The 20,935-nt window shown below is 47.7% G+C and overlaps 1 protein-coding gene across 2 annotated transcripts in view; it reads left to right on the top strand.

The window, feature by feature from the left end:
* The window catches only part of SLC24A4 (solute carrier family 24 member 4), a 138,133-nt gene extending 126,538 nt beyond the window's left edge, over positions 1 to 11,595 (top strand). Inside the window, exons 13-17 of one of the 2 annotated variants that reach the window (XM_019745322.2) lie at positions 1,833 to 1,999; positions 5,065 to 5,179; positions 8,974 to 9,086; positions 9,503 to 9,568; positions 10,728 to 11,595. In XM_019745322.2, the coding sequence (XP_019600881.1) occupies positions 1,833 to 1,999; positions 5,065 to 5,179; positions 8,974 to 9,086; positions 9,503 to 9,568; positions 10,728 to 10,880 (614 nt within the window). In that variant the 3' untranslated portion in view covers positions 10,881 to 11,595. The remainder of the gene's footprint in view (positions 1 to 1,832; positions 2,000 to 5,064; positions 5,180 to 8,973; positions 9,087 to 9,502; positions 9,569 to 10,727) is intronic. The other variant, XM_019745316.2, reaches the window with a different exon arrangement.
* Positions 11,596 to 20,935: the final 9,340 nt, after the last annotated feature.

Raw genomic sequence — 20,935 nt, 5'->3', positions numbered from 1 at the left:
AAAACATATTCTTCTTCCTTCCTTGGTCTGCTTGTTGTTACTATTTATTGTTGGTTTGGTTTGTTTAGTGACTTTTCTCAAATAATTCTGTAAAGTCTGTATTCCTTGTTGTGTGTGGCCACTGAAATATCTGCTAAGTTAGCCTAAGGTCATCTAATGATTGCACCGAGATTTCCTTAGATGCCTGGATCCAGTAAGTCTCCCAGGCATCGCTGATGGGTTCTGTATGTTTGCGGGCACATCTTCAACACTCAGGCAGGAGGTTTACAACCCCACTTTTGCCTTTATTCCTTGATTACTCAGAGCCTCAACATTAGGCCGAGGTGAAAGCTAAGGGCATTCTCAAGTCTTTCCCGAGCATATGAATAACTATGGGCTCAGCTTTATGCAGGTTCATGGTTTTTAGATTCCCAGAAATACGAGGAGCTTTGCAAAGGCCTCTGTAGGTATTCCATTCCTCAGTTTTTTTTCTTTTAAGCTTTTAGTTCACTTGTTGTTTGTCCCAACTGTTATCCACCTCCTGAGGGCAGTGTGATGCCCCAAAATTGCCTCTGATTGTTTTCAACAAATGTCTCCAAGGAAAAGGCTATTCACACTGTCTGAGTTCTGAGTCAGGTCAAACAAAGACAGCCTTGAAAATGGGGTCTTCCAGGAATGCACCAGACAGGTCAAATAATGCCCATTCTCTGGGAATGGATTTAGAAGGCGCTCCAGCCCTGCCCTGACCCCTCTGGTGGGTGCCAGGCTGCTGATTTTCTCCAGAGCTGGTGAGAGGCAATGGAAGTAGGGCAAGTCAAACTCTATAAATCTTGCTGTTCTTACTGAGATCCAGTCAGTTGTCTTAAGTAAACACTCCCTGGATTGCTACAAGCCTTTGGTTAATTTCCAGAGGTCTGAAAAGGGTTAATTCTGACCATTTTTGCCAGGGCTCTCATTGCTTTTATGGAGAGAATTTTCAGAGGTCCTTCCTCCACTGTTTCAGCGGCATCACCAACAAGCTGGTTTTGAGCCTGCACATGTACACCCTACTCAGGCTTATTAAGGACCCTGTGGTTGTACGTGGTGGCTTATTGAGGCCACTTTTCCTCAGTTGAATTGTTTATGGATTCCCTTGATAGGGGCCAGTGAAGCCATACTTGCCAGCCAGGACACCCACATTTTAGTCTTACATCCGCCACAGGTTGAGAAGATGACCTTGGAGCAAAGGAGCTATGATTTCCAGAGCAGTAATGTGTGCGGAGCTCTCTGTGCTGGGTGTTTTATGTACATTGTGTCAGGTCATTCTGGCAACAAGCAAGAAAGACATAACGTTCCTATTTAACACTTAAACAAACTACTAAACGCAAAGTGCTTAGCACTGCACGTACTACACATGGCAAATACTCTCTCTATAGGTCGATTATTGTGTTGTTGTTACTACAACTGTTATTGTCAGAGGAGGAAGTAGAGTTGATGGGATTTCTCAAGGTGATTTGAATGCCAGCCCAGGTCTGTCTGATTCCAAAGCCCATCCATATTTCACATCCCCATTCCAGCTCCCTTGGGCAAGTCCATTTCCGCTCTGGGTCTCACTTTCCTTATTCTGTCAAAGGAAGGATTTGAACTGACTGAAGTTATTCAGGCAACAAACACTTGATGAATTGTCTTGCTAAGATCACTTTCGGGTGACATTATGAAGGTGTGTGATTCTGTGGGGTCAGTTACTCAGAGTCACATTGGTAGCATTCTCTTGTTTGGCTTGAAAAATGAACCGGCAGGTAGACTGACAGGTGTGTAACCCAGTGCCTGTGTCTCCCCCCCCCCCCCTCTGGCTCCGCCCCACCCCACTGCAGAGACCAGAGGAGACAAAGCCAAGTGGGTGTTCACCTGGCCACTCATCTTCCTCCTGTGCATCACCATCCCCAACTGCAGCAAGCCTCGCTGGGAGAAGTTCTTCATGGTCACCTTTATCACCGCCACGCTGTGGATTGCCATCTTCTCCTACCTAATGGTGTGGCTGGTGAGTGATGGGAGCAGGTGGACTGGATAGACAGCCCCTGCCTAGCACCTGCCAGAGGTGGGAGAGCTGGGTTCAAGAGTGACCTCACCTGTGGCAAGTTACCAGCCTCACTGACCTCGGCTTATTTCCCATTAGAAAGGGATTTCAGCAGAGGTTCGTGCTGCTGTGCTACGTGCCAGGGATACCCAGACAGACACAGGGTGGGGTTTGCCTGCAAAGCAGGTGTGGTGGAGGGAGACAAACCTTTATGGGGCAGCCTGAGATGCACCGTCCTGGTGGGATTGGCAGAGGAATATGGCAGGTGTGGTGTGGACTCTGTAGAGAGCTCTGGAGGGCTGTCACTAGGCCCCCTTCCTTTCCGGTGTCCCCACGGGAATGTGGGGGAGACTGCAGACAGTGGGAGATGAACACAAGTCAGCCCTTTCTAGGCGTCCTGCCAAGGGATGCTCCTCTCCCCTTTCTATGTTCAGGCACATGTATAAACTTTATATAAACTATTTTTGTCCTCATAACAACCATTTTTATTATGCCCATTTTACAGATGAGGAAACTAAGGCATAAAGATTGCATAATTTGCCCAGTAAGTCACACAATTAGCATCTGTTACACAATTATGTACATCATTAGTGAGTTCTAGAGTTGGGGTTAAAACCCTGGTCTATTATTCTCCTGAGTCCATGAGCTCAACCACTGTCCTGAACTGCCTTGGTGTGTTGCTGGAATTTTCAAATGCCATTTGGACCAAAGTTTTGCAGGTGGAGAAGCGGTGGCACAGCTTCTCGTCAGCTCCTCTGGCCACGCATCCCAGCTCCCTATACAAACCTTCATTGGCTGGGCGGACCAAGCAGGAGCCCCCACCCCTCGTTCTGTGTACCACCCTGTGGGGTCCCCCCCTTCCCTTCTCTCCCCCTCCTCCTCTTCGTTCCACATGGGGAGCCCAGGGGCAAGGAGAGCGGAAGTGGTTACTGAAATGGCTGCATGTCTGCTGTTGCGAAGCTCACCTGGCAGCCCTTCATACCTTAGTGGTGTCCACGTAGTCAGTGCACTCTCCTCCTAACACCTGATGCCAGCTGCAGAGAGGGCAAGCGGGTCTTAGTTTCAGAGGCACAAGGGCCACAGAGGAGCAGTTTGGTGGGGAAAGAAGAACTGTGGGGCCACGTGGCAAAGTATTTGAATGTTAGTGCTCCCACTTACTATCCATAAAACTTAAGCAGGTGACTCAACTTCCCTGAGCCACAGTCACCCCCTCTAGGAAATGGGGACGATCCACTGTCTAACAAGGTTTCTGAGAGAATGAAAAGCCTCCGTTCAGGCATCGTGCTCTGAGCTTGCAGTGAGGCAAATTACTCATAGCTGTAAATACGAGCTGTTTTCACCATGGCGTGCAGCCAGCACTGACTGCTCCACGCTTTGCTCAGATGAAGGTTACAGCCCCCATGATGTCAGTGTGTGTGCGTGCGCATGCGCACTGGGGTGGGGGAGGAGCTGGAAATAGCTAGTATGCACCCCACCCCCCACGAAAGGATGACTGTGAAAAAGATAATAAAAATTATGCCTTCGATAAATTGAATTTGGAAACAAAATTTTCTGAGTAGGGTTAAAGGCCACACCATTTGATTAACAACAAATCCAGTGATTTCTCTTCCTAACTTGCATTCCCAAAAAATCATTGCAAGTAAAAGTTATTGCATGACATTTGAGTGGGTATGAGAAGTAGGAAGATCAAGTTAACGAATGTGTGGATTTTTTTCTTCTTTAATTACTGAAAACAACAGTATTAAATTAATTCTACTAACTAGCAGTGAAGTTGGACATTTAATAACATTCCCACCCCCACCACCTTGATTGACAAACCCCACCCCAACTTCTTAAAGCAGAGTCTTAGCAAGTGGCTTGTTGGGGTCCCCAGCTGGGACACTCTAACCTGCAGTTTTGAACTTGAGCTGCCCTCCGTTTGGGGGAATGCAATGGCCTCAACTGTAGAAAGTGGTAAATGGCCACGTTAGCCTAATTTCTACATAAGCAAGATGTGCTGGCCTCATGGCCATGCACTTACTTTCATTTTGCCCTGATGAGGGCGCCAGGGAGCTGTGAAATCGTACCTGCCCACCCCTTACCCCCACCACATTTCACATCTCTCACCCCTAAGGCCTGGCATCCCTGCTCCCGGGCTCACCAGCTTCGTGCCCACAGGCATTCTTGCTTAGCCTCTCTGACCCTCAGGCTCTGTAGGCAGGAAATGGGCATCATAGTAGTGCCTCCCTCACCAGTGGGTGGTCACTCATGAAGTCCATGAGACTGTGAAAGTAAAACAGCTGGTAGAGACCTGGTAAACAGTAATTGCTCGATAAATGTTACTTATAGGCAGTGATATTGTAAGAGCCAAGGGGAAAAAAAAAAAAAAAAGACCAACCTTAGTATCCAGCAGTGAGGGATTGGCTAAAACTGTATAGCCGTACAATGAAACCTATGCTTCATTTTAAAATAATGTAGAATAATATTTGAGATGCAAAGGTATTCACAATAGATTATTACATGAAACAAATGTTGCAAAATTTAGGTTGATAGTATAATCTGACTTCATTTTTCCTAAAACACCAAAACGGTCAAGGGTATGTTCTAAAGCAGTGGTTTTCAAATGGTTCCCAGACCAGCAGCCTCAGGGTCCCAACCCCCTGGAACCCTGAGGCTGCTGGAATGCCAATTCTTGGTCTTCACCCCAGAACTCCTGTATCAGAAACTCTGGAAGTAGGGCCCGGCAATCTGCATTTTAACAAGCCCTCCAATGTTCTGCATATTCAACTTCAAGAGCCACTGGCTGGTGGAAAGTGTTAATAGTGGTTGTCTGTGGGTCTCGAGAAATGGTAGGTGCTTTTTAATTTTCATTTTACTTTATTTTCTACATTTTTTTGAAACAGTGAATGCATATTAGGCAAGAAGACACATTTAAAAGGTGTTTTTAAAATAAAGTCATATTCCAGATTTTTGTAATTGGTTACGTCAGTACTAATGTTCAAGGAAAAAAACCATTCAGGATAAGCACCATTTCCCCCCTTTTTCTGCAGGTGACTATTATTGGGTATACATTTGGGATCCCTGATGTCATCATGGGCATTACTTTCCTGGCAGCAGGCACGAGCGTCCCAGACTGCATGGCGAGTTTGATCGTGGCGAGACAAGGTACGCGTCATGTCTCGGCCCCCATAACCATCAGCATCGCCCAGAGACTCCCTCACCTCTCTCTGAGTTACAGTTCATGGCTGTTATAAGTCCAGCTGTGGAGGAAACTGGCATGTCTGGAAAGCACATGTATCAGATTCCACCTATGAGGAGAATACTACCAAGATGAACTCTTCCAGACCTCCAGAAGCGTTTGCGTGCGTGAAGTTGTATAAAAATGAACTTGTTCTGAAATCACCAACGTGAGATTGAACAGAGCCAAAGCCCAGACTTCTGGGAGCAAATGAGGCCGTAACAAGAAATGTTCTGGGCCCAGGAAGGCAAAATGGGGATGTCCTAAATCTCCAACCATATTCCTATGCTTCTGGAGAGTTCTAGGACTTGTATGTTTTGGTTTGTTTGGGGGTTCATCTTGGGGCTTACAGAGTAACATGGGTTAAGCCAGGTGAAGGGTACCTGTCCACTCTTTGATGGCAGAACACAAGAGCTGTAAAGAGCCAGTTGTCACTCACTGTGCCTTTTCTGCCAGTGAGGTAGTATCTCTGTGTGTTGACTTACACAGATTATCCTCCAAAGATGAAAGTTTGGAAGTACTGGGGGCACGGTCTGCAAATAATAGAGTGAAATCTCAGAGGAGACAGGAGAGAGGAGAAGCACCCAGAGAGAAAGTTGGCTTTGGCGAGAGGGAGAGGACATTTTATTTCTCCAAGGCAGGAGAGAATGTTGATTGGTTGGTCAGTCGGTCCTCAGAAAACATGAGAGGGTATATGTTTGACAGAAGGCTGCAGCCTTGCAGAGAACTGGTACAGGGAGGACAACAGTTGAGGGGAATGGAATTTAATGGAGCGACCTTTGAGGTGAGTGTATTCGTTTTATGGGGCAGAGGGAAATTTCCCCTTTTCCCTCTTAGGTCTTCTGGCTGATCTAATAATAATCGAGTTGACATAGGACAGATTGGCAGGAGAAAATAACCAAATTTAATTATGTATGTACATATGGGGGTGCCATAAGAATATGGGGCCCAAGTTGAGGCTCAGATGCCATCTTGAGCTAAAGAGAAAGGTGAGGGACGGGGTCAGGGAGAGAGGATATGGTTTTTGACTTCAAAGGGAAAGAAGGCAACTCACGTGGAGATGGAAAAGCAATGTTGGTAAATATATGTTTGCTAGACCTTCTTTAACAATGGGACGCAGCAGGACTTTGATCAAAGGGCCCATGCTAGGTTCCTCCCCGTCTGTCACACTCATTCATACTGAACTATACTTATCTGTAATGATCCTCCCTTCCTAGAGCAGGCCCTCTGTCTGAATTCTTTGAGGCAGTTAGGGGACGGTCAAAGGTTTTTCCCAAGTCTTTTGTTTCTTGAAAATAACCACCTTAAAATAATCAATATCCCAAAAGAGGCATATTTTAAGGTGGCAAACTCAGGTCCCCCTCAGTTTCCTAGGGCCGTCATAACAAAAGTATCACATCTGGGGGGCAGAAAATAACAGAAATGGATTCTCTCACAGTTCTGGAGGCTGGAAGAAGTCCAAAATCAAGGTGTCAGTGTGTGGCTACATTACTCCTGTCTCTGCCTGCATCTTTATGTAGTGTTCTTCCTGTGTGTGTATGTCTGTCCCAATGTCCCACCAGTCATTGGATTCAGGCCTACCCTAACTCAGTGTGACCTCATTTTAATTTGACTACATCTGCAAAGACCCTTTTTGCAAATAAGGCCACAGTCACAGGTTCTGGGTGGACATTAGGGCAGGGGCACTATTCAACCCAGTACAGCAGGGAACAGGAAAGCCGACAAGCACCGAGGGCCTGACTCATGTTCTAGTGGCATGAACTGGCGTGGGATTCGGTCATACCAGCCCCAACAATACACCAATGAGAGATGATAAGTTTTTCTCGAGCTGGGGTTGGCTGGGTGGACGTGGTGCAAGGTGAGGAGGCACAGCAGGAGCCATGCAGTGTGCTTTACCATGGAGGTGCTGCACCCAAGGCTCCCTAAACTAGGCTTGCAGCTTGAGTTGTGGTCCAGGCCGGCACCATCGGCTCCACAGGGAGCTTGTGAGACATGCAGACTCTCCGGCCCCACCCCAGCCCCAGTGAATCAGAACCTGCTTTTTAGCATGAGGCCCTAGTCAGTCATGTGCTCTTCAAGTGTGAGAAGTACCGCCAGAAGATTCCTCAAAGGGCAGCGCCTGTGCAGAGCGGGAAGCCTGCCAAACCTGAGCAGCTCTGACATTCCTTCATACCTCCCGACCTGTCCAGCCAGTGCCTGCGTCCTCGCCAGAGGTAATAGCTGGGCCAGGAGAGCTGCCGCACGTTCCACATTTTATAAGAGCCTGGGAGCCTGGAAGGCCGGGTTCCCAGAGATGCCGCCCCTAGAGGGACCAAGCTGCCCAGATTTTAAACAGTGCCTCGGGTGGGCAGGGCAGGAGAATGTGCGGTCCTTGAGGGAGGCGTTGTGTCCTGGAGGTCAGTGGATGACCGTAGCAGGGCAGGAGGAGGCAGTAACCTGGCTTACACCAGTGGGGGGCGGGGGGGTCAAATGGAGGTGAGTCCATTGTCCAGAGGCTCGTCTGAGTTGCTGCGAGCTTCTCAGCAACCAAAGCAGTTTTACAGTCACAGGCATTTGTGTTTCAGGCTTGTTCAAACCTTTGTATGTGTGCCAGATGACCACAATCGTGTCGCATTAGGGCTAAGCGGACAGATTAGAACAGATTTCAGCCAGCATGAGCCTTATTGATAAAAGCTTGTTTTCTAAGACCCCTCAAGTTAGTAAGTTAATAACTTAATAATCTTAAATTATGAAGATTGAGTGGCTAGCACGATACTGGACGTTGGGGCAGGAAGATGAAGGTGATGGCATGGTCCTCACCCTCTAAGATGCTTCTAGTCTGGTTGTGAGAAAAGAGTTCACCCTTCAGAAGCCACCGAGGCAAAAGACCCGATGCCCTGTCATTCAAGCCAAGGTCATGGTGCCATTACCTGGGCCACGAGTATACATCATGGCTCGGTGTGAAGGACACCGGACCACTTGCAAACCATGTGACCTTGAGTACACCCCAAGCCTTAGTTTCATCATCTGCCATGTGAGGACAATGCCCTCTCTGTCCCACAGCAACTGGGGAACATTAAATGAGGTGAAGCACTTAGTGGGTCCCCAGAGAACATCGGCTGCCAAATCTGGAAGGAGAAATATGAAAGGCCCTTTCCTAGATTCCTGGGACTGCTGTAACAAAGTACCACACACTGGGAGGCATAAACAATGGAAAGTTACTATCTGCCAGTTCTGGAGGCTGTGAGGCTGAGATCAAGGTGTTGGCAGAGTTGGTTCCTTCTGAGGGCTGGGAGGAAGAATGTTCCAGGGCTTTCTCCTTGGCTTGCAGACGACGATCTTCATGTCCACATGACATTCTCCCTGTGCTGTCTGCGTCCAGGTTTCCCCTTTTTATAAGGGAACCTGTCATACTGGATAAGCAACAACCCTAATGACCTCATTTTCATGACCTCTGTAAAGACCTTATCTCTAAATAAGGTCACATGCTGAGGCACTGGCGGGTAGGACTCCAACATATATGAATCTTGGGGGGGAGAGGGGGGTCACAATTCAGGCCATACAGAGCCCTGTAGACTTCATGAAGGGAGAGGGTCTTCGACCTCGTAAAAAAGTTTTAGAAATGTGGGTCCATGAAGAAGGAATTCCTTTCTAAGGATCAGCACTGATAGAACAGTTATGGAAAAGAATGGCTTCGAGTGGCCTGGTCTTAATGAATAACACGTGTCTGTGTCCCCTCCAGGTCTTGGTGACATGGCCGTCTCTAACACCATAGGAAGCAATGTATTCGACATCCTCGTGGGACTCGGCATACCCTGGGGCCTGCAGACCATGGTTATTAATTATGGATCCACGGTGAGCTCCTCTCACCTCCTTAGTAAGCGAGATGGGTGCCAGGCTCAGCTGGCATTGGCCTTGCTCCAGCCGAGGGCTCTGGGGGACACACTGGCCCCTTCTCCTTGGGACCATGGCACCCACTTTCCGCAAAGGCTCCCAGAGCAGCCTGAGGGGTGCCTGCAGGGGGGAGCCCCTGTGTGCCCCGCACTTATCAGTGTTCCCACCCTGTAGCTCAACCTGTTGCTGTGCCTGTCCCTTCTTGGTCCAGAGTTGAGACTTGAATCCATAGTTAGCTGACCCTCCACGGCCACGTGCGTGCTCACAGAGAACACCCACCTGTGCTTTCCACGTGGGGGAAGGAATAAAGCAGCGCACACCAGGCTCTCAGAATGGAGCACCCCAGACAGTCAGGGCACATGTGCTTGTTTTTCCAGGTGAAGATCAACAGCCGGGGTCTGGTCTATTCCGTGGTGTTGTTGCTGGGCTCCGTGGCGCTCACCGTGAGTTTTTACAATTCCAACATGGGCGCCCCGGGCATACTTCATTTCATCAGATTCTGCCCGGTCACTTACCTATCTCTGAAACCCCTCTCACTTCTCCCTGGCCGTGAGGGATAAAGCTGAGGAAACATATAAATGCAGGTACCCCCAGGACACAATTTGTGCCAAGAATGTTGGCACCCACCTAGGCTACACTGTTCCCTGGGCAACTAAGAAGTCACCAGAGGAAGTGAATTACTTTCCTCTCTTCTTGCTGCCAGAACCATCACCTCTCACTAGTGCCAGTAAGAGAGAAATACCCCCCACCCAGCCCATCTGAGCTGGCAAATGGGGGCATGATGGTCAGGCCTCAGGACTGACACATAGTAATACTGAGGTCTCCTTACACCACATGCCCAGGACTATGCTAAACTCTTTACCTCTGCTTATTTACTCAGTCCTTACAACCACCTGATAGTCTCATTTTTTAGAAGAAATTAAGGCTCGGGGGTTAAGTAACTTGCCCAAGGTCATAGGGTTAGGAAATGGCTAAGCTGGGATTTGAACCCAGGTGGGTCTGTCTCTATAGGACCCATGACATTGCTCTCACGAGGTCAGTATGATCCAACCTTTTAGGAAGCCTCCTTGATTCAGAGACAAGAAAAAAGGAGTGAAGGGAAGTGTGGGAGAGTCTGGAAAGAATGCAGAAAGAAGATGTGCTCCAACCCATGTCCCCAAACAGACACACGCACGCATGCACGCACATATGCACGCAGAAAAAGGTGGTCCAAGCTGATGTTTGTCAGACCGTGGGCCAACAGGAGCCTTTGAAGTTTTGCTGAAGCATGCTGAGGATAAAGAATTCTAAAGCAAAGGGAGGACCCAGCAAAAGACCCTAGCTGTCGCTGGAGAAGGTCCGGGCAGGGAAGACCTCGGTACCTAGACTGGGCCGGGGAGGGCCGGTTCCACGAGGGCAGCTGCTGTGTGTCCCTGGAGACAGCAGGGCTGGACCAAGCCTCCCCCTTTCATCAGACAAGTCTAACGCCTGCAGGGCTCGCCCTCTGCTCTAGTCCACATTTTGAAGAAAGTTCTGGGGCTCATAGGATGTGTGTGGTTTTCCAGTAAAACTGCCTTTGCAAGTCTCTGTCCCTGAGCCAGTGCTTGCACTCTCTCCTTGCAGGTCCTGGGCATCCATCTAAACAAGTGGAAACTGGACCGGAAGCTGGGTATCTCCGTGCTGGGTCTCTACGCTATCTTCTTGTGCTTCTCAATAATGATAGAGTTTAACGTCTTCACCTTTGTCAACTTGCCAATGTGCCAAGAAGACGATTAAAGCTGAGCCACTGCCTGCCGGGAGCTTTCTGGACACTGGCGCTGGCATCCTCCTTTCTCTCCCCTCCCCCACCACGAATCTCTCCTGCACCGGCAGCTGCCGGCTGTTCTTTCATACACTGGAAGGAAGAGCCATCGTGGTCTTTGGTCCCGGGCCAGGCTGCTGGGCGTCCTCCTCCTCCTTGGAGCTCTGCCCCCAAAAAGGCAAGATTCAGGGGCTGCTCTTTGAGCAGCTCCGCAGACCTCTGAGCTGCGAGCCAGAGAGGTATGGCGTGTGTCTCATCTCTCGGACACTGTGGTCAGAAGGACGAATGTGTGCCGTTTGTCTTTCTGTTTCGCAGCATCCTCAGAAATGAGGTGGTCCGTGAATGCGAGGTCTCCTGGGGCAAGTGCAAAATAGGAATATTGTTCTTAAGTGTCACCTGTGGGCCAGAGGGTGTGAGTTGCTTAGACAGCACGTGCTGCTAAGAGCCTCTGACTCCAGCTGGAAGCACTCATGGTGTGGAAGGGGCAAGGCCTCAACCTGCTGGAGGTTTGGGACTATGACATGAGACATTCCACCCCTTTTTCTGGAAACATGGGAAGAACGGAAACAGTCTTTCACAGTTTTTTCACAGCAGAAGAGAGACGAAAAAACAATACTCTTATCACTTTTACTGATGCATTCAGAGAATGAGCAATGAAATATTAAAAATAAAATGTCATGTCGATCATCATACTTGAAAAACATCCTTTCATACAAAAGGACCGTGATGGGGAGCAAAAAGGTAACCCCCAAAAAACAAATCTTATGTGTATCGTGTTGCATGGACACTAAGACATTTGATTCGGAATTTAGGAAAGAGTGAAAAACTAACATCTAAATGGGTGCTAATTAGCGAGACAGTGGAGGTTGTAGTTTACAGCCATACATTCCAGACCTTTCCTGCGATATGATGCACTGTCACTTTGGTTTTGTCGTTGTTTCTTTGTTAACGCGCTCTACTCTCAAAACCATCCTGTTGAAAGACCCAATTGTTTATATGCCCAACAAATTTCAGAGCCTGCTGAACTGGAATGGGTAACGGTTAATGACAAGAAGAGAGGTTTCCTGGAAAACAACACGTTGTGCCCTGGTTAGCTGGAGGCAAATATGAAAACCATAACTTGGAATTTTTAGAGCTAAGTTTCTTGAACCTGATAGTTTGCTATACAGGACAGGCCAAGGATGGGAGGCCAATTCAAAAATAGATAGAAAAATATTAAACAACTTTCGACTGCTTCCTAGCTCTCAGATATATAGTAAAAAGATTTACGAATACAAACCATTTGTGGTCGCTAAAAAGAAAGCACAATTAATTTTATATAGAGGTGTTTTTTTATTTTTTTAATGTTTCTATTGCACAAGTCTATCAGATTCGATGCACTTTTAATATTGAGATATTTTGCACGGAAGACTGTATGGGAGTTACTCGTGATGGTGTGAGGAAAGAAGGTTTTTAGCAATTCACCAATCATCACTCATTGGTGATGAACTGAAATCCAGTAGGTAATTTCTTCCTGAGACACAGAGGTTGTGACCTGTGGGACCCGTGGCTGTGCTCTTTAAAGCCTCCTTTAGAAGGAGCACATGGTCCTGCCTGTTCCTTTAAGTCAGTGAGAGCCTAAGAGGGACTGGAACTCCGTCACCAGGCTTCTCGTCAGCAGCCATCAGTGTTACTAGCTACACCCCGTGAAGGCTTCTCTTTCAGTTCCTCTACCTGGATATGGGGCTCAGTGGTCTTCGAGTTGAGGACAAACGTGATTTTCCTAAGAAATTAGCGAAGTGGGAAGTCAGAAGCCCTTAGGTTGTCAGTATAAACTTTCGATGCAGGGGCTTTGAGAGTTCTCGGGACACCCTGTGCCCTCTTACCGGTATACCTGGCCTGGCCCCTCTGCCGCACACACTCATCCGGTTTGCAAGTGTGTCTGTCTCTTGATTCTCAAAACCGCCCTGTGATTAAGTAAGGATTATTGTCCTTGTTTAACAGAAAACTTAGTCTTGGAAAGGTCAAGTGACTCTAGGTCAATGACCAGTCAGTATAGAGTAGGGGATGAGCTCCGGGTCGTCCCCCTTCCCAGCGCAGCCAGTCCAGGGGGTTGGCCACGGGGTGGGAGGAAGTGTGGGTATGTTTTGCCCTTGTGGTTGGTTCTCATTGTCTGAGTTAAAATTTCATCAGTTATTTAATTGACTCTTGGGTATCCCAGCTCATATCCTAGTTTCTATCTCTATCCAATGTCCTTATTTTTTCCTGATAAAAACCGAAAAAAATATTTTTAGGTACAAGACACAGGCCGCATGGCCCCAGAGGATGTTCCCGCTGGTGTCACTTTTCTGAATACTTGTGTAGCTTTCAGAGAAAAACACACCCTAATTACCCACCTCTTCCTCGACAGAATCCTTCTGAGATTATAAAGTACACTGCAGTTGTCGTTTGAGACTAAAAAATAACGTTTTTAATATGTAGAGCACTCCTCCTGGTTAATTCTCTTTTGACTTCAACGTGCCAATGTAACTTCCTTAAAGGATCTATGCACTTATTGTCCCTAGGAAACTATATATACACTGTAGGGGGGAAAAAATCCTCTTTTTTAACTAAATATTTTTCCATCACACATTTAAAGAATTGCTTGATTAATTAGGCCTTCATTTAAAAATACTGCTGTTCACCACTATGCAGGATTGCTTCCTTTATTTTAGTCCCAAAGTTAATTAGCACAGGGTAATTACACTGCTACAAAAATAGGCAATTAAAATAATAAATTTCGTTCTTCTAATTGGGGGCAGAAAAGACAAGCGAACCATTGCCCTCAGAGAGAAAATGTCCATAGGAGCAAGAGGAGGTTCCAGTTGATTTCTGGTTTGGAATTTGCCCTTACCAGCCCATCATGGTCGGGGTGGAAGGTGTGCGGTATCTTGAGAAGCTGGCCCTGAAGGAAAGTTCTGGGTCAGTCTCAGTGAGAGACTAATGGCTAAGGGCACCAGGGGCAGGTCAGACCTGTCCCACCGCCATATCCCCACCCTTCTTGTCGCCTGTGGTCTGCTGGCCTCTGTGCCTCTGTCCATGTGCACACATCTTGCCGCCCGTATGAGTTTTCACGTGCTTGTTATCCCCCCACCTGTTAAGACTATTTCTTGCTTCTGCGCATCAGTCCCCTGCCTTTACAGACCTGAGCAACTGGGAAGGCACTAACCCTCCCGAAGGTAAACCAGTGGGACATGCACACCACTCTAGATCAGTGCTGTAGAGCCTGACCAGAGACACCTGCCCCCAGACGTCCCAGGATCCAGGTCCTGAGGGAGCCATCTGTTCCTCTTCCCTTTTGAGGAGGATTTGTAAGCCTTATGGCATCAGCAAGAGCCCAGCACTCAGGGACACCCGGCTCACACACAAGCTGGGAATCTGGGAAGGGTGTGGGCGGCCTCCTGGCGGGACACCCTTCTTTTCTCCAGGCGTTTGTCCTCCCTGAGTCCAAGGCCCCTCCGTGGCCTTAAGGCGGGGATGGACCACGGCGAGATGGACTGGGAGAGGATCAGTTCCTTCTCTCCTTCCCCAGGTGTGAACTGTGCTAGTGGGGTTAAGGTGCTGGGACAGTGAGGGTTCTACTGCCGTGTGTGGGGACTTTCCCCTCGAGTCAGCAGGAGAGAAGCAGAGCCCTTCAGCTGTGCTCCCCCAGCCCTGACACCCAGTGGGTACTTACGGCCCGGGTGGGTCTCTTCTCTCCCACCCCACCTCTCTTTCCCTCCTAGGCCCTGTTCACTCCTGGCTGAAAAAGACAGCCGTGCTGCGCATGTGACAGGCTCCAGCAAATGCTTGGTGCTTGAAAACACAAAGAACTTGCCTCTTAGGGTGAAAATCTTCAAGTGATTGTTCCCATACGCCATGACTTACGTATTCCTGGGTCCCTCTAATGCCTTCTGAACATGATTTCTGTGTTAAGTCTTCTCTCCTTGAGGCACTTAGCAGATGCGTCCAGGGCACCTGAGATGGTCCAGGTCTCAGAAGCTTCTTTGCCACGTCGTGCCCATAGAAATTTCCAGACATTTATGAAAATGCTCTCTGGACAGCTCTTGGATGGCTGGAAGTCTTCAACCCCCACCCCAACCCCGGATCCGAAGTGCTTGCTCCCTGGCCCCGTCCTGTCTCAGTATGTGGATTCCCCAGAGTCTGGACGCCCCCACCAGCTATGAGCCTTTGCTCTCTGGCTTTTCACTCTGTGGCTGAGCGCTGAGCTCCTCAAGTGTGAAGACTCCCTCGAGGCCTTCTCAAAGCATGGGGGAGGGGCCCCTCCAGCACTGTCATGTGTCTGTCATGTGGGTGATAGAACAGGAGGCTCCTTCCATGAGGCCAGCCCATAGGTAAAGGACGTGGGTGGGACCCAGATTTTGTTGCTCACTTTGAGCCCCCGCTTTGCCAGCCTGGCTCGTTGGGGCCCTTTTGCTGTGCTGCAGAGAACATTCCCCAAAGGGCACAGTGTGCAGGGGTGCAGATTTTTAAAAGGCATTGAGGTGGTTTCATTTGCTTCTTAATCAGGAAAACTAAACGGGGACACTAGTTTTGTGTTTCACTTCAGGCCTGGTGGCCAATGGGAGAGTACCCAGGCTGTCACAGTGTTGCTCGACCTTGAGGAAACGGTGTCTGCATGAAATTGGGAGAAGAGGCACTTTTCTCCTATTCTGCCACATAGGTGGCACAACAGGAGAGCCAGAGGATTGGTCTTAGAACTTTGGAATTTTATGGGAATTTAACAAATTCTAGCTTCTCAGTGACAAATGGCTCCCCAGTTCCATTCATCTTTGCTAAATCCTCACACACTGCCGGGGGCTGGTGGCTGTGCTTTGTGTCACCTTTTACCTGCGTCTTTTTAAGGCTTCTCATCACCTCTTTATAGTGTCAGTGTCCAGTTGTCATGGCTGTGTGTCCTCCACACACTTCATAGCAGGGCTGAGAACATTTTCTTTTCTAATGTAGGAAAAGGTCTGCTGCCTGAATACCCCGGTACAGAACTGTGGGTGATGGGAGGTGGCTCTGGGAGTTGAAAATACCCCCTGTACCTATGTGAAAGTCCAGCCCTTGGTTGTATGGCTTTTCCGTCTGTTAGACTCATGGGTCTGGATTGGCTGTTCCTTGGTGAAAAGCCTAATGACAAATTCGGGCATAATCCACACCTATTCCCACTGTTGCCAGAATTCAAACAGTTGCTTTTTATGCAACATGTTAGTTGGGACATTTCCATAGCCAGAGCCAATGAAACCCTTAATCCTGGAGAAAGTATGTATCCTCCCCACCCCAGCGTTGGAAAACAATTTTTTTTGAAGCTATCCAAAGAAAGTATGTGCACCCTTTGGCTTCTAGCTGCCTGGTTTGGTATGATGAGCCTTTGTGCAGAAAGGGTGGGTTCCAGACAGCAGAGGCCTCCCTGCTCCCACTCCAGGATTCCCAAGTATCCAGACAGATATACAGTCCCCTTTAATGGGAGGAGCGAGGCCTTTCCTTCCACTGAAAATGACTGGGGTGTGAGCAAACCAGCTCTGTTTTCCCAAATAAGATATTCTAGTGGGTTGTTTTCTGGCCACAGGGGCACCCCAGCCCTCACCTCCAGAGGTGCCCTTCTGAGCTATAGACCATTTCCTGGAGCTTCCTCCACAAGGTTGGACTAAGGACATTTGGGGACCCAGTGGACAGAACTGTGGCTGAGCCTCTGTGGCCGGCTCTTGGGGAGCCTCCCTGGGGAACTGCTATTCTAAGCAGCTGGATGTCCAGTTCAGAGCACGTGCTCCCTGGCAGGGTGCCTTCTGCATGTGTCTCCATCCAGCAGCTGCCAGCGGGAGTAGTTGCTGGGTGTCTAAACACAAAGAGAGCCTTGATTACCTAGAGAGAAAAGAAGGCTGCTAGCCAGATGGGACCAGGCCCGTGAGCAGAGGCAGGAGCTGCCAAAGAAAGAGCCAAAGGAAGGGAGGCCAGGCCCATCCCAGATGGCCAAGAGGAAGGCTGGGCATGGTTTCCGCAGGGCCATGCTATCTTCCTGGGGCCCAGCTGTGACCTACCAAAGAGTAGGCAGATAGAATCAGAGGGCCCTCATGTCCAGAAAGAACCCCCTTAAAAACAAGCAAAACCAAAAACTTCTGGAGCTGTTACACATCACTTGAGTCCCCTGCAAGATGTTTCTGGCATGCTGAGCTGAACGCTGCCATCTTTGTTCATTCTTTCTAACAGGCAAAGCAGGAGCAATGAGGTGAAAGTTGTAAATAATAAATATATTTATCCCGCTATTTATTTTTTCAATAACTGTGACCTCCTGCACTGTGAATGCTCTGTGGTATGAGATTCTTAGTTTAATAAAACTGTCATTAAATTTGAATGAATTGATATTATTGGTTACTAAACACTGGCATGAGTTTATTTTTATTGTGAAGAAACATCTAGAGTAAATATGAACTAAATCTTTATAAGAAATCTAGCAGTCAGTATTGTAATGCAATATATCAAAATCTGTACACTGTCAATAAAATAAATGCACACAAGCTGTCTTTCCCTGTATAGAGCTTCCATTCGTATTTTAATAGGCACACACATATTTGTATTTTTTGAAATAATTATTTACACTGGAATAACAGCCATATGAAGCTATTTTTACGTGCATATGGAGAAAAAAATAAACGTCAAAGGATGAGGGTTGGCTCTTTTAAATTATGATTGGTTATGTATCAAACAAAGCAGAAATTTCATAACTTGGCTAGTGTGAATGAGTCCAGAGTGACCCAACCCTTTCCTACCTCATTAGGAAGGCCAGCTTTATGGACGCGCAACCCATGCAGTCACACAGGGCCTCACCCTCAAAAGGGCTCCAGGCTCAATTGTCACCATCTTGAAATTCTTAACGATTGTTTTTTAAAAGGGGGCCTCGTGTTTTCACTTTTGCACTGAGCCCTGCAAATTCTGTAGCTGGTTTGCCCATCAGGAATAAGATTGTGCCATCAGCTCTTGTGTAATGAGACGTTGAGATCAGAGGGATAAGTTCTGGTTATTTCCTTCCTTCTGCAAGTTTCCTGAGCCCCAGCGGCCTCGCGTACCACCATAAACTTTAATATGTACATGAACCACCTTGGCATTTTGTTGGAAAGCAGATTCTGGCTCAGCATGAGTGGGATGGGGCCAAAGATACTACATTTCTAGCAAGTTCCCAGGTGATGCCAATGCTCCTGGTCCACTTTTATTCAGCAGACACTGTTAGCTGCCTTCTACATCATTTTCACAAGCAGCTGTGAGGTAGGTATACGTCCACCCGTCTTCCAGAAGAGGAAACTTGGGCCCAGAGAGGCTAAGAAACTTGCTCATGGTCACACAGCAGGCAAGAGTGGAGCTGAGACGGGAACTGGCTATGTGGTTCTGAAGCAACCAGAAGGTCCATCCTCCCAGCACCCAACTACCCTCATGGCAGCTCTTTAAGGAAGTGAGTCCACATTGGGGAATATTCTTACCTGAGGTCCCAGGAGCCTCCTGCGGAGTGCACACCTGTCTGCAAACCCTTCACTGGGATGACAGCAGAAGCCCAGGCTGGGTCTGTGGCTGAGAAGACCAGTGTGGGATCAGATTTCCTCACACACTGAAAGACCCGTTGCCACCCAGTCTTTTCTTGCAGAAGGCTTGAGGACACCACACTTGACTTTTAGAGGAAGTAAATATCCCTCAAAGGGAGAAGCGAGATAGAAATAAATCACGGCCTTACCCCAAGTAGTTATGGAACATCCTTCTGCCAAGCACACTGTACAAAGATACGTAAGCTACAGCCTTTGTCCTCGAGACAAAAGACAAATGAAGAGGATTCGCACCTGCAATCCCTCTCAAGGGTCCGCACATAAGCTTTCTTACACAGTCATTCATTTCTCCCGCATCCCTGTCTTGAGAGGTAAGTAGGGTCCTGCCTCTAGGCCTTTATCACACTGTCACCTCTCCCTGGGACTCCCTTCCATTATTTCTACCTGTTGAAATCCTACTTGACAAAACCTCCAAAGAACAGTGGCTTGAACGTGCTAGGATTTTCCTTCTCACGTGAGGGTGCTCGGTGCAGGCGGGTGTGACACTGCATGGGGCGGGTGACCAGCTTCTGTGGTTGCTCCATCTTTCTCAGCATATAGCTTCTGCCTCACAGCTCAGAATGACTGCCTAGTCATCGTGAGCTTATTGCAGCCTCATGAGAGACCTTGAGTCAGACCACTTATGCTGCTCCTGAATTCCTGACCCATGGAAACTGGGTAAGAGCGGGGAGGGAAAGCTTCTTGTTTAAAACTGTGAGATTTGGGGGTAATTTGTTATGCATGGGTGGATAACTAATATATTATTGTGGATGGAAAAGGGGCCACATATTAAACCAAACAGCCTCAGGAGACTGAAAATAACCACATAAGATGGCGTGAACATAAAAAATTTCATAACTAAGTGGGCCATGGCGGGAAGTCACATCTTCAGCTTCCTTCATAAAGTTAATCTGTGCCTTTAAGTGGACCTGTCTGTTGTCTTTTTGCACCTAAGATAACATCTTTGGAATGTCAATAATCCTTCCCCCCCACACACCAGAACTGGAAACTGCAAAATTCCTCATTATATGCTTGTCTCCTGATTACATCTCTATGTGCTGTAAAAAGCGAACTGTTAACTACCCTGCTTCCCCCGAAATAAGACCGGGCCTTATATTAATTTTTGCTCCAAAAGATACATTAGGGCTTATTTTCAGGGGATGTCTTATTTTTTTATGTACAACAATCTACATGTATTCAAATATAGTCATGTCATCTTCTTCTGGAACGTTGTCATAATGTACTAAATGCGTCCGTCTGGCTGACGATCTTAACTGGAGCTTATTTTTGGAGAAACACGGTGTCCTGCACCCACCTATGTAAAAGAAGTACCTGTCTCCTCCATTTACTTTTATCCAGTTCCAGAAATTTCCTCGCTTGCTTTCTCCCACCCCCTTAATCTATCACCAACGGATTTCATGTAACCTTCGTCCTTTGATTTTATCTATAAAATAAGCTACACACCACCTTTTCATGGAGCATTTTCTCAATCCGTTGAGATTTTGCTTCCCGGCAATTATCATCCGTTTGGCTCAAATAAACTCTTATAAGCTTTCTCTTAGGCTAGATGTTTTTCGTCAACATTACATATATAGGTTCTAGCCCATTTATTCAACTGTCCTGAGCCCCCAACCAGAACACACACAGAGGTGGATCAGACATGGGTAAGCATTTCTTACCAGAACATGAGGGGCTCCAGGGGAACAGAGAAGAACTCCTGTATGTGCCCTTGCTCTTGGAGCCCTTTCCCCACCTTCACATAATGAGGTCACAGCGCCTGGCACATAGTAGGAGCTCTGCTTCCCAGAGAACCGCTTCAGCCTCCTGGCTTGCCTTCTGGTAGACGAGCCAACTTGGAGATGATGAGCTGCTGATGGTCAAGTATCTGGCCTCTTGTCAAAAATGTGGATTTGTTCCCCAGAGGTCACTATTTCCAAGTCTCTTTCCATTCTCTCACCCCACGTGCTGCCAAGAGGAAGGATGTGATAACCGGGCAAGTGGGAGTCTTTCCTGAGCCAGCTGCCTTCCTCCTGCCGGCAGCCAGTGTTAAGGGCTGAGTGCTCATCACCCAAGGGCCACCCCCTCCTTTGGGCCTCTGGTCATTGGGGGTGGGGAGCAGCAAAGAAAGTGATCTTCCAGAAAAATGACTCCCTCATGTCTAATCTTTATGAACCATATTGTCCGAGCAACTTGAATTATCCCTATAACTGTGGTTTTCTTAAATTATAAAATACACAATACTATAAATGTCACATAGCCATTTGATTCACACAGAATGCTTTCACTGACTTTTGCAAAACACTTGTATCTGTAACCAGCCTATGGTTACAACTGATGAACAACAGGAATGTTGTAAATTAACACAATTTTTGTTTAGACTCATGGGTACAACCAAAGCGAAACAATGAACACATTGATCAGAATTTTGTTCACTCATCAATGGCATGAATAACTTCTCT

The sequence above is a fragment of the Rhinolophus sinicus genome, linkage group LG03 (assembly GCF_036562045.2).
Source record: "Rhinolophus sinicus isolate RSC01 linkage group LG03, ASM3656204v1, whole genome shotgun sequence".
NCBI lineage: Eukaryota > Metazoa > Chordata > Mammalia > Chiroptera > Rhinolophidae > Rhinolophus > Rhinolophus sinicus.
This window is presented reverse-complemented; position numbering and strand designations above follow the sequence as displayed.